Source organism: Aquarana catesbeiana, linkage group LG01, assembly GCF_042186555.1.
Source record: "Aquarana catesbeiana isolate 2022-GZ linkage group LG01, ASM4218655v1, whole genome shotgun sequence".
Classification (NCBI taxonomy): domain Eukaryota; kingdom Metazoa; phylum Chordata; class Amphibia; order Anura; family Ranidae; genus Aquarana; species Aquarana catesbeiana.
In genome coordinates this window covers 732,815,514-732,827,798 of record NC_133324.1, presented here as the reverse complement: position 1 = coordinate 732,827,798, position 12,285 = coordinate 732,815,514, and the positions used below count along the sequence as shown (strand labels likewise).

The 12,285-nt window shown below is 38.6% G+C and overlaps 1 protein-coding gene across 1 annotated transcript in view; it reads right to left on the bottom strand.

Annotated features, from left to right (window-relative positions):
* Positions 1 to 3,274: 3,274 nt before the first annotated feature.
* Positions 3,275 to 12,285, bottom strand: part of EDNRA (endothelin receptor type A) — a 111,521-nt gene continuing 102,510 nt past the window's right edge. The window contains exon 8 of the mRNA XM_073604726.1: positions 3,275 to 11,327. Within this exon, the coding sequence (XP_073460827.1) occupies positions 11,190 to 11,327 (138 nt within the window). The 3' untranslated portion in view covers positions 3,275 to 11,189. The remainder of the gene's footprint in view (positions 11,328 to 12,285) is intronic.

The window sequence follows — 12,285 nt, the reverse complement described above, 5'->3', positions numbered from 1 at the left end:
TTAGGATACAACAAAAGTGAAATGATATTATAACATTTTTGGTGATCAATTAGGGAGTTTGCAGACATTAAAGAGTAACTCCACTTTTGCTGATAAAAAAAACATTCCCCTCTGGGTGATCTATGTACATTACAACAGTAGTGTATTTAGGTTTTGTGCTGCCCTAGGCCTGACCCCCTAATTTAAATATGACCCACCCCTTCCTGTCAAGGCCACATCCCTTGCTGTTTAAGACTTGCCCTGAAATTTTCAAGTGGGGACACTAGTTCTGAGGGCCTGGGGGGGGGGGGGGGGCAATGGATTCCCTTAATTTGCATAGATTTCCTCTCACTTCCTGTTTGGCTATGGGGCAGAAAGTGAAGAGAAATCTCTGCAATGGGACAGGGATGGTAAAAACTAAACTGACATGGGTTATAACCCTCCCTTACTCTATCCAAAATGAAAAAAGTGTTGCCTCTAGTTGCCAATGGTGCAGCAGAAAACATATAGCACAGTGAGGAAGGTTTGTGGTCCAGGATGAGAGGACAGTCAGTTGCGGAATGCCAGCCGCCTGCATACCGGAAACAGTGAGGCCGCTTTATGGGGGCGCTAGACTAATTTGCCTCTCTGCCCAGTCCGCCCCATAAGACTGGTGCTACACTAACAGTGTAGCGCAAGCCGGCGGGGACTCTTTCCATGCTGCCCCCCTGCAAAGTGCTGCCCTAGGCCTGGGCCTTGTTGGCCTAGGCCAGGATACAGTGTTGCATTACAAGGATTTTAACAAACTTTGTTTGCTTGATTCTTACCTTTAGTTATTGTGAAGCAATCCCTGTGTGTTTGTGTCCATGTGGAAAGTAAATTTAACGGGAGTGGTTTCACAATTATCAATCAGCTGCTGCACTTGCAGGGCTCTAATGAGGAAAATTGCAGGGTCTGCATCCCTTTAGACGTGATTTCCTATTGGGAGTATGCCACCAAAAATGACATTTTTGTTGCAGGGGATGCCTGAAATTGGACTTGTATTTTATTGCAGACTTCTGGGAAAATCAGTGAGCCAATCACACAAGCAGGAAATGATGTTTCTGGGAGGCGTTCTGTACACATTCTGTTTACAAAACACCTCCAGTTAGCCACATTGCATTACATTTTACAGAAAATTACAGAACTGCAGGTTGAAAAGGAAAGGTAATTTTTAAAAACATTTAATCACAATATGACTTTAGTCGCATTTGTATTTGCTATGTTATTTTTTTTTTTTTTGTATTTTTTTCCCCACGAAAGTGGAGTTGCCCTTTAAGTAAAATCTTACCATGTAAGGGCCATACAGTTGATTTTAAGGAGGAAATCATACACTTTAGTATATATTTTGTGATTATTTTTATTCCAAAGAATTTAAGCCTAATTGAAGGGTGTGTTTCTCTTCCTGATGTCTGAATGGATGTTTTGGCACAGATCCAGATTTGCCTCAATGCAAAACTTAGAGGAACATTTTCATTAGTTGGCAAATTACAGGAAGGGAAGTAGCAAGATTTTAGAATATCTTAAAGGAAACTTGTAGTGAGAGAAATATGTAGACTGCCATTGATGATCTTCTTTTAAGAATACTAGTTGCCTGTCTTTTTCTGGCACTAGCATCTAAACTATTAACTTGGAACAAGCATGCCACTTAGAAACTTCTTCCAGGTTCTCACATAAAGAGACCCTGTCAGCTGTTTAAAAATTTGAAGGTGAAAGGTGAATACACAGGAAAACCGAGTATTTTAAATACTTACTTGCACAGTAAATATTTTTGCTTCACTTGCAATGAACTTGCATGTATGGTAATACAAAATATGCATTGCAATTCTGGAAGGCTCTAGATGGGCCTGGGTGTCACTGTGGGGAGAATAAGGTTCTGGAGTAGCTTTGGAGACTCTGCAGAAGACTTGGTGGCTCTGTAAGGATTGAGGTTTCTGGCGGGAGCTGGGTGCATCTGTGGGGGGATGGGGTCACTGTAGGGGTTTGGGGGTCCCTCCCTCAAGGAGGTTGGGGATTTTTCAGGGTCAATCTGGGAAACTGGAGGGCACTGTGGGGGGAACATTGGAACTAGGGGGTACTGCTTGGGACTGACTGGTACTGTTGGAGGTTGGCAGGCACTGTGGGGACTGAGGGGTCTTAGGGGACCCATGGGCCTTGTGAGTTTGAGGGTACTGCATGCCACTATGGAAGATTAGGTAGCACTATGGGAGCTGGGAGGGACTGTGGGAGGTTAGGGGATTGGCAGCTAGCTGGAGGCCTGGGAGGAGGGAGGCCATGGCCTGGCAGTGGGCTCTGCTGCTATAGTGTCATTTGAGTGATAGCTCCTAATCTTGTGGACTTCTGACACCAGATCTAGGATAGTGATTCGCAGTAGCAGTCTCAGGGCTTTTGGATGTCTACAAAAGGGAAACTTTTATAGGTAAATAATATATTTTTTTATTTTAAATGAAGCTGAAAATTACATTTATAATTTAAAAAACACACTATAATTTCCTAAAAGCTAATCTATAGGCTCTTCCGATCCACCCCCTCCCCCAACAGATCATTTGCATTACAAAAAAATGTAAATGCCTGTTTTACTCACCCAAAGCCATGATCATATGATACTGCAAGTCCCCGATTCTCTCTTCATCTGCTTACCAAAGACCAGATCCTTTTTTGGGTGCCCTGTGTGACATGGACACTCACTATTGGCTTTCCAGTGGTGGGTTACTCTCAAGATCCCAAAGAGGATGTGGCAGCAGTGCGTTCAGCACAAAGGGTACAGTCAGGAACCAGTCGGCTTGGGCACATCTGCAATGCTGACTTAGTGGTCCCTCGCACCTGGAAACTATGCCAGCAAGGACCTGGACAGCAGACCTTGGTGAGCATGTTTTATTTCACAAAGTAAGAAGAAAAAAAAAGTGCATCTCTATTACCCGGAGATGAGCTTTAAAGAATTTGGACAATTTCTCAGACAAGTGTTTTATGTGTATTAGGGGATTTAAAGAGCACTTGTAACTCTAGTCAGGCAATCAGATTCGACTTCACTGGAGTGGAAACTGTAGATAAAGAATACTAATTGACTTCTATTGGGTAGGGTCTGTTGCACAATACCACTTATTTAAAAGGCCCTATCGCATAAATGTTAACTTTAAAGACCTAAAATGAAATGCAGTAAATGCGTTGCTTAGCAGGCTAAACATTTTAATTAAAAACAGACCTTGGAATTTAGTTTTAAAAAACAACCCCATTAGTAAACAAAAACCAAACAGAATAAAAATAACATGCCACAAGCTATATTCTAATATTTTATTTGAGTAAAATACTCTCTGAAAAACCACAGGTTCATGGAAACATACACAGTCATTTATCAAACTGAACATGTTAAAAAATGTGTACTGTTTACTTTAGCCCAAATCTCTTATATTTTTAACTAATTCCCTTGAAAAGAGAAGAATATGATTTAGAAGATAACATCAAATAATTAAATGATTTATTGTATAAAGTGGATGTAAACCCAATGTCATCCTTTCTAAACTACTGCCATAGGGGTTATCTATAAGGATATACATGCCTCCTGCATGTATCTATACCTGTCAAATGTCTCCCCTCTCTCTGTTATGAGACCCGAAAAACTGCATATTCTGTGGGTGGGTCTGTTGTCTGGAGCTCGGTGGATGGAGTTGTGATGTCAGTAGAATCCCCGCCCACATCTACACTCCTTGTCAATATGCATTTTCTCCTGTTTATTCCTAACACTGAACTTCTGCTATGATCTCTAACATCCAGTGAAAAGACAGGAAAGTAACCACATGACTTCAGCATGCCAAATCATGCTGAGGTGTGGAACATCCAATCCTTGCAGAGCTGCTGAAGAAAGGAGTGGGGGTGGGAATAAAAAAAAATGCATGTCTTAGGCTAGTGCACAAGATATGTAAATCACCTGTCACTCACAGCAAGGGGGAGGATTTGACAAAGTTTTTCTCTGTTTGTCAAGTTTTATCTCACTGAACAATAAAAGAGGATTGCTCAGAGCTGGATTAACTCTTTGTGGCAAGACTGGGCTCAAATGATAGGAAATCTTATACTCTACATTATGACATAAAAAAAATTCAGGTTTACATCCACTTTAAAGCTCGGTTCACACTGGAACCGGCTGCGGATTGCACAGGAGCGCTGTGGGTCCCTGTTCCCCGTTTCAGGGACAAATCAGGGCCGCCTGAATTCGGCCCCGAAGCGGAGCCAAAGACGCAGATCGTTTCTGTGCAGTCTGCAGCCGCAATGGAGATATGTGAACAGGCTCCATAGGGAGCCAGTCACATTCTCCTGCTATGCAAATTAGATACAGGGAAACCCGCATCCAATTCGCATAGGTGTGAACCGGCCTTAGAGGATTAAAAAAAGTTAAAATGAGATGTATTTCAAATACCAAAAGTCAAACAGACCTAGCTAAGCCTGCCCATGGTTTGATGAGCTATATAAGTATGACGGATTTGTTACAATATATAATAAAATGTATCATAATAACCACTTTGGTGGTCAGAAGTTTCTGTATACAAAAAGAAACCCACTACAGTTATTCAGACCCAATAAATCTAAGTATATAGCCAAGTATCTGCTATTAGGTTTGAAGCTAAAGTCTGGGCACCACCAATTGAATAGCTTTAGATGGGTTAGCTGATTTTCTCTGCTAAGTATCAATTCAGCATCAATTCAGTATATCTGCCCCCCTCAAAGCAGCACTGTAGGTATCATAGATTTCAGTGCTGGTGTCATGTCTTTGCATCCTATTCACAAAACATCCCTGTGATGACACTGTGGCCATGCATGTTGTAAATAAGCAAGTGAAAACAGGGCAGAGACACAACACCAGCATTGGTGTCTATAATAACACTGGTGTTGGAGATAGAAGTACAGCAGGAGCTGTAAAATTTGACCTAACTAAAAGCTTGGCTCTTAGGCAGTATGAAGAAAAGAAACACTGAATTGTGACACAACAGAGGTGACCTGCTATGAACTCTTCTAAAGCTATTTCTTTGGTTCCCAGAGTTCAGTATTAGGACATCAATACTGTTCAGTCTTTGCTTTTTTATTAAAAAAATCCCAACATGCAGGGTTGAGTTAGAAGCTTATAGTTTGATGATACATATACATACATGGTAGAAAATGACTAATAAATAGATTGTCTTCCTACACTTAACTGCACCTGAGTATAAGTACACAGCGTTGTCTAAATGTTATATTTATATTAAACACTAATGAAACAGGTATGTACATTACTTACATGAACATGAGCTACCACAAGATCACATTAACAACATTTGTACATAAATCATTTCTGGGGGAACAACAAAACTTTAAAGAGCATAGCTTAGCAAAAGGTGGATGTCGCTAAAATTCATTTCTGAATTTAAGAAATTGTTCAGAGAGTTTATGCCTCTTAGTATGTAAAATATTCAGAGTTCCAAAATAAGTGCATATAAATGTAACTGCATAAAAACAACATTTTTAGATTAAGAAATGGAAGATACAACAAGATTAACGGCAATAACCTTTACATGCATGCTTTAGACACATGGCCTTGATTATAAAAAGGCAAAATGCATTTGGAGAGCATTAGAAAAACCGTTCTAAAATCAACCTTGTTCACTAAACTGGAGAAAGAAAAATGACAACAAAATTTGTTGCCCATTGTGACAAATTAGAATGCTTTTTAAAGTTTCGCATAAAAATGAAGGGTGAAACATGATTGGTTTCTGCTGACAACTCCACGTGTGTGCCCACCAAGGTGTCTAAGAGAGGCCTTAGGTAAAGATCTCTCTGAAAATGAAAACAGGTAGGAAATCTGCTCATCTGGGGCATTCAGCATTGCTGAAGTGTCCAAACTCAAGTCACCGCTATACTCTGCCAATGTGTGACCGCAGCACATAGCAGTACTTCACCTCTGCTGCTGAAAAGAGAAGATTGATGCCTACTCATTTAAATATTTTCAACAAATTGTGCAATAATAATCTCAGGTACATATCGGAAAGGTCATAAATGGCCGAATTATTGCATGGGTACAACTAAAGCATTGCTTGCTAAGTTGAGCCATCAGTGGCTGCCCTAAATTGATAGGGTATTCTTGTGTGATGTTTCTAGAGTTGCATGATTATAGTAAAATATGTAAAGAATTCTACTGTATAACTGCTTGATGAATAGAAATGTTAGAAAGTAATGTTTAACAGCTGTAAAAGTATACAGGTAGATGTATATGGCAAGGAAGGTTTGGTACTATTTTGTTCAGCACAAAACTGGTGGCATTCAGCACTAAAACTTTTGGTGCTGATAAGCCACATCCAGGATATAGATTACAGTTAAGGTTAAAGCTGAACCCAAAGCATTTACCTTTTTGCAGTCCCTGTACAGCAAAGCTTAGACTAGGGAAGAGAGAATCAGTGCAAAGAACCAATCAGTTGTGCTGTAGTGCTCATGTGATAATGACGGGCATAATGATAGGAGCAGAGACCAGAGTAACAGAGAGCTAGCCTCACCAATCTGCTGCATCTCCTTTCAATGTCCCCTTACAGGCTACGGGAGAGGCAAGGTCTGTGTTACCTAACTGCAGCAAAGAGCAACCAAGTCCTCCTGCCCTGCCAGACAGGGTGGTGCTGTGTGACAAAGCTGTGTAAATCTCAGGACTGAATGAAGAGAAATCAAATTATTTAGCTATATCACTTATATGTCACAATATTTTTTTGATCACTATAATCATACAGCGCAGCTTTTTTTGTTATAAGTCAAATTATTTGGCAGGCCAAACAGCTACGATATATGTATTTCATCTGTCTATTTAGCTGTTTGCCTGGAGTTCAGCTTAAAGATAAACGTTTAGGAAGAAGGTCAGACTTTAGAGGGTTAGTTATTGGATTAAAAATGTATCAACACTGATCTTATGAATAAGGTGCATTTACTACTTTTGCACTGAGGCTTCATGGATGTTTACCTCCAGCCTCAGGTTCATACAAATGAAGGCATCTAGAGGAAATGCAACTGGACTACAAGCTGGTGAGGGAGGAGGCATTGCCAGCATGGCTCTGCACAGTCATTCTGACAAGGTAGCCGATGGGACTTGTAGTAGTTTCATTGTGTGAAACCAGTCAATGGATGACAGGTAATGCCATGCACAGCCAGGCTGAATTAAAAGAATAACAATGGGGGGGGGGGGATATTTGTCTTAGGGGGGTGGTGCATGCAACCATTCTTTATGTTGGAGTAACATAAAACATCTAAAACACAGAGTTGCATTTAAGTTTAACTAGTTAATTTTTAGCATTGAGGTAAGGGAGAGTGAAAGAGTTTAGGTTAAACGTTAGGATGTTAGGGTCAATACACGATAATGTACAACTGGTGGTGCATTGAGTTTGAGTGGTTTCATGCATTTTGGATGGCAGCCCAATGGATGCGAGTGCTGATCAGTGTGTTCTGCCAGGAGGGCAGTCATCCTGTCAGAAGCCAATAGCACAATGGGGGAGATCGCCGCACTAACATCACTTGTGTTAGTATGGCGATCTCTCAGATTTTTTTTTGTTCAGCCCGCTGGGTCCTATAGTGAGAACCTATAGTGTGTACCCAGCATTATCAGTCCTTTTTTGTAGTCTGCAGAGATAGCAGGGAACAATGCTAACAGATAACAATCCAGAGGCAGAGAGTAAAGGATTTTTCAGCTCACAGGATTACTTTCTGGATGAACAGCTATAATAAAATGCTTTTATTTATATATTTAACAGACCAAATTTAAAGGACCAAAGGGTAGCAAATAAGAGAAATTGCTAGAGTTTACATACACTTTAACCCAATGCACATTAATATAACATTAGTGCACATAACGCACCTGAGCAGCAGGCCCAAGAGTTAGTTTAATATTAGAGCTCAGAGTATGATGAGCAGAATTATTTTCACCCTTTTGTAGCACAGAAGATACACACTGAACATTACCAGTTCTTGGTACTGAAGTCCAACGTGACATAAAATATCCCTTTTTTAGACACAACAATTTTAGACACTAGGGATGACAATTTAATCAATATGTTAGAAAACAATGTTGTCAGTTGCTTCATAGAAAATGTACCATATATTTTAACACTATCCACTCCATATATATTGGGAACTCTCATAGCTAACAGTGAGCCAGGAGTTCTACTTTTACATGTATCTTTCATTTTAAAGAGAAATGTACTATACGGAACTATACTGTATATCAGTTTAGTAAAATAAAATGGAAGTTGTCCAGTTACAAATGGGGTTTTCAATCCCAGAAACATGTACAGTATACTGTACATTTAATAGTGTATATGCAAAACTGTCCATATTTGTACAAGCTAGATCAACGTTGTGACCCTCTCAATATCTGTCTAAACCATCACTAAAAATGCAACATATTGCTAACATCTAAGTGTCTGTTCTAGTGTTATAAAATATGGAACCAGTCTAGCTAATTTATTCAAGTATATGTGATGTATAATGTATCAACATTAGTAAACATCCATAAATCAGCGAGGAAAGTATGTTTACATACATTTTATGAACACTGTAGGTCTGCTCCCAAATAACCTATAGGATGGAGCTTTTGTGATGTTTTTCACTTTGAAGTAGCATTTGTGGAGGTCTGTTAAAAAAACCTTTCTCCTCGATTAGGCAGCTGCAAAATTTCATCCCCAGAGCATAGGTTAATATGTGCATATAGCTGTAAATACATACTGAATTTAAAAGAAAACATGTGGGATATCTTTTACCAACTGGAAAAACAGTATTGCCTCTACAACCGGACACAAGTCTGTTCCTAATTAGAGTAGGCGGCATGATGCATTAATGAAACATAATCTAAATCTACATGGCAACATTTGTACATAATGATGCTTAAAGGAGTTGTAAAGTCAGAAGGTTTTTTTATCTTAATGCATTCTATGCATTAGGATAAAAAGCCTTCTGTGTGCAGAAGCCCCCCTCAGGCTTACCTGGGGTCCATCTCTGTCCAGAGATGTCCACGAGTGTCTGGGCCAACCCAAGACTCTCCCTTCTGATTGGCTGAGACACAGCAGCAGTGCCATCGACTCCCGCTGCTGTCAAAGTCAGTCAGTAAATCAGGAGAGAGGGGGCGGGGCCGGGCCACAGCTCCATGTCTGAAAGGACACACAGAGCTGTGACTCGGGTGCCCCCATAGCAAGCTGCTTGCTGTGGGGGAACTCAACAGGAGGGAGGGGTCAGGAGCAGAGAAGAGGGACCCGAGAAGAGGAGGATCCAGGCTGCTCTGTGCAAATCCACTGCATAGGGCAGGTAAGTATGAGGTTTGTTATTTTTATTGAAAAAAAAAACAAGACTTTACAATCATTTTAAAACATAGTACTTGTATTAGTGCTAGGAACAACTTGTTGGCAATGCAGTACCTTTATATCATGTGTTAATGTGATGAACAAGTTCTATTTTATTATTTCAGTGAACACCTAAAGTGCATCTTTGCAAACCGTATCTGCTGTAAGGTGGCACCAGAGAGTTCTCTTCCCTGGGAACTGTTTGGGGTACATAAATTGATACCCTGTGATCAGAGATTCCAGTGAACTGGTACAAGGCCTACTATGTTCTTTCTGATCAATTAGAAAATGGAGCAAAATTGAGTATGAGGATATAACTCTCCAGTACCATTATGAATCTCTGAGAGACTCATTATTCTGTAGCCTCCTAGATGAGGTTACCTCAAGGAGTGGGACCAGTAATTTTTGGACTTTTAACACTTTTTAAAAAACTATTTTATAATTCAATGTTGGCTAGGTGGGTGGGGGTATTTTTTCTTGATTTAGACCACTTTATTAGTTTGAACAGGATCCACCCCCACCAAATGAAAGAATTAAGGGATTTAACAGGTACACTCTAGGAATACTGAATATTTAGAGTGGATTTGTATAATCACCTAACTATCATCCCCAATTCACTGAATTTCAAACTGTATCAATAAGCTGCCTAAAAGGTTATTTTGTAGAGACATCAATGCTAAATATGAATTATGAATCTTTAAGGTAGGGAAATTTGAAAGCATCTTTACAGGTTTCAATGTCATTAAAGGGTTTTTTTTTAATAAATATTGCCTAGATAAACAATTAGGATGCATGCTTTCCTTTCACTTTCACTAGAAATATAATAGGCAGTATCTGATTGGTTATTATGAACAACATCTCCATATTCTTTTCGTCCACTTTTTTTTCTTTTTTACACAAGACTAACCATGTTCCTTACTTATTACATTGGAAAAGACATAATTTACTGACTTCTTTTATGTACTGTAGTCACAGGATTTAGATATTTATAAAATTAAAAAATATTCAGTGAGAATTTGTAATAATTTTTATAGTGACATTTTAAATCCCTTTTTTATGACAAATACATGCCATTTGACCAGTAACAATGATCAGTTATGCATAACACCTCTCTAAATAAAATCACCTTTGTCCGTAAAACACACTTTAATGTGTCCTTTGCCATGCTTCAAAAAAAAAATACCACCTTTTTGCACATAGATGGTGGGTCTCTGAATACTGAAGTGCCATAAAAATGCATACTGTATTTTATGCCTAATATTTTAGTGTGCCAGAAAAATGCAAGTACAACACATGCTTTTATACAATATTTCACAATCCTCTATGGTTTCCAATTAAAAAATATACACATTTATATATGTTAAATAAAAATTGTTATATGCAAAGTAATTATAGTTTTATATAATAACTCCATAGAAATACTGTTTTCTTTTCCACCCTCCTGTAGGGTGAGCAGTACATTCAATATAATTCGGGAACGTGATAATTAGAAGCTGCCAGCATAGAATTCAACAAAGCCTGGTTCTAGATTATTTGGTATCTTCGACACTGACAAAACAAGTGGCTGTGTGTCAGTATAGCTTTGAACATTCCATCACCACCTAGAAGTCCATAGAACAACATTGGTCCAACGGCTTACACTGCCGAGCATTAGACATAAAAGACTGTATTACAGCCAACGGAGAGCATATGCTTGCAGCTTAGATTTGACTGTGGTCCAGTAAATCTCTTAAATGGAACAATGGGTCCAGCATTGCCTGGATATTTACTTTTCTTCAACAACATAAGAAGTTTGTTCTTTTGTAGAAAGTAACCACTTTTATGGTGTGGTTCAAAGTCTTGTTGTGCAGACAATTGTGGCTAATTGAGGCTGTCCTTGTGAATACTCTTGTCTGCAATGTAGTAGTTTTGATCATGATTTTTCCACTGCATACTGGTTACAATCATGGGGGATGTGCTTGTCAGGGTCTTTGATTGACAACAGCAGCACAGACATGACTAGAATAAAAAAATAAAAAATAAAAAAACGAATAAAAAAGTTACCTTTGTCTGTGTATATCCACATAATTATATAATAGTTAGATATTTATAAGTTATACTAAGCAACATTCACATTTTTAATCCTCTGCACAATGTAAATGACACCAACTGTGGTTGGTGGGAAGCCTGTGAGCAGCCAAAGGATTATAGCACATTTCCAATAAAAAAATAACCTGTATTTGAATGTTGGTCCATGCTCTGCTTTATGTGTTTTTTGTTAAATATACAGTATATACTCAAAACATAAGATGGAGTAAAACAAAAAAGGGTTTTGGCATACCATTAGCTGGCCTCTATAAAAGCTAAGGTGTTTAAAGTATCTCTGATGAAACTGTTCTGCAGCTTATGGCCAGAGACAGACTACATTTTGTAATTACGCATCACTTGCACTGTTTAAACTCAATGATCTGGAATTTGAAATGGTGACACTTATATTACTTGACAAAAGTTAAATAAAAAAAATAAGATGAACAGTCATTCTGAATTTTACTTAAAACAATACACTTCAGTTACCCTATTTTTTTTGTTGCTGAGCCAGTTAACAATCATCTAGGAAAACATTCCATATTACAAATAAATACAGTAAATGCAACATTCACTATTGCACTCAACCCAACATTTTTATTGTTGCTGACAATTTCTTAAATAACGTAAAACTAAAAAGTTAAAATTTCTTATCAAACAAGTAATTTGCTCTATTCTAGTAGGTAACCCACTATGGTCCAGCATTCTCCTCTAGCTTGTTGATTGGACACTAAAGCTGGCCATACACTGGTAGATTTCTGAACAAATTCTCGTATGTAAATTTGTACAAACATCCATACAACAATTCTCAGTACATGGCAAATGTCATTCAAATGTGCTTCAAAATTCAGTTTTTTTTTTTTTTTTACATTAGATTCTTGGAATGAATGGA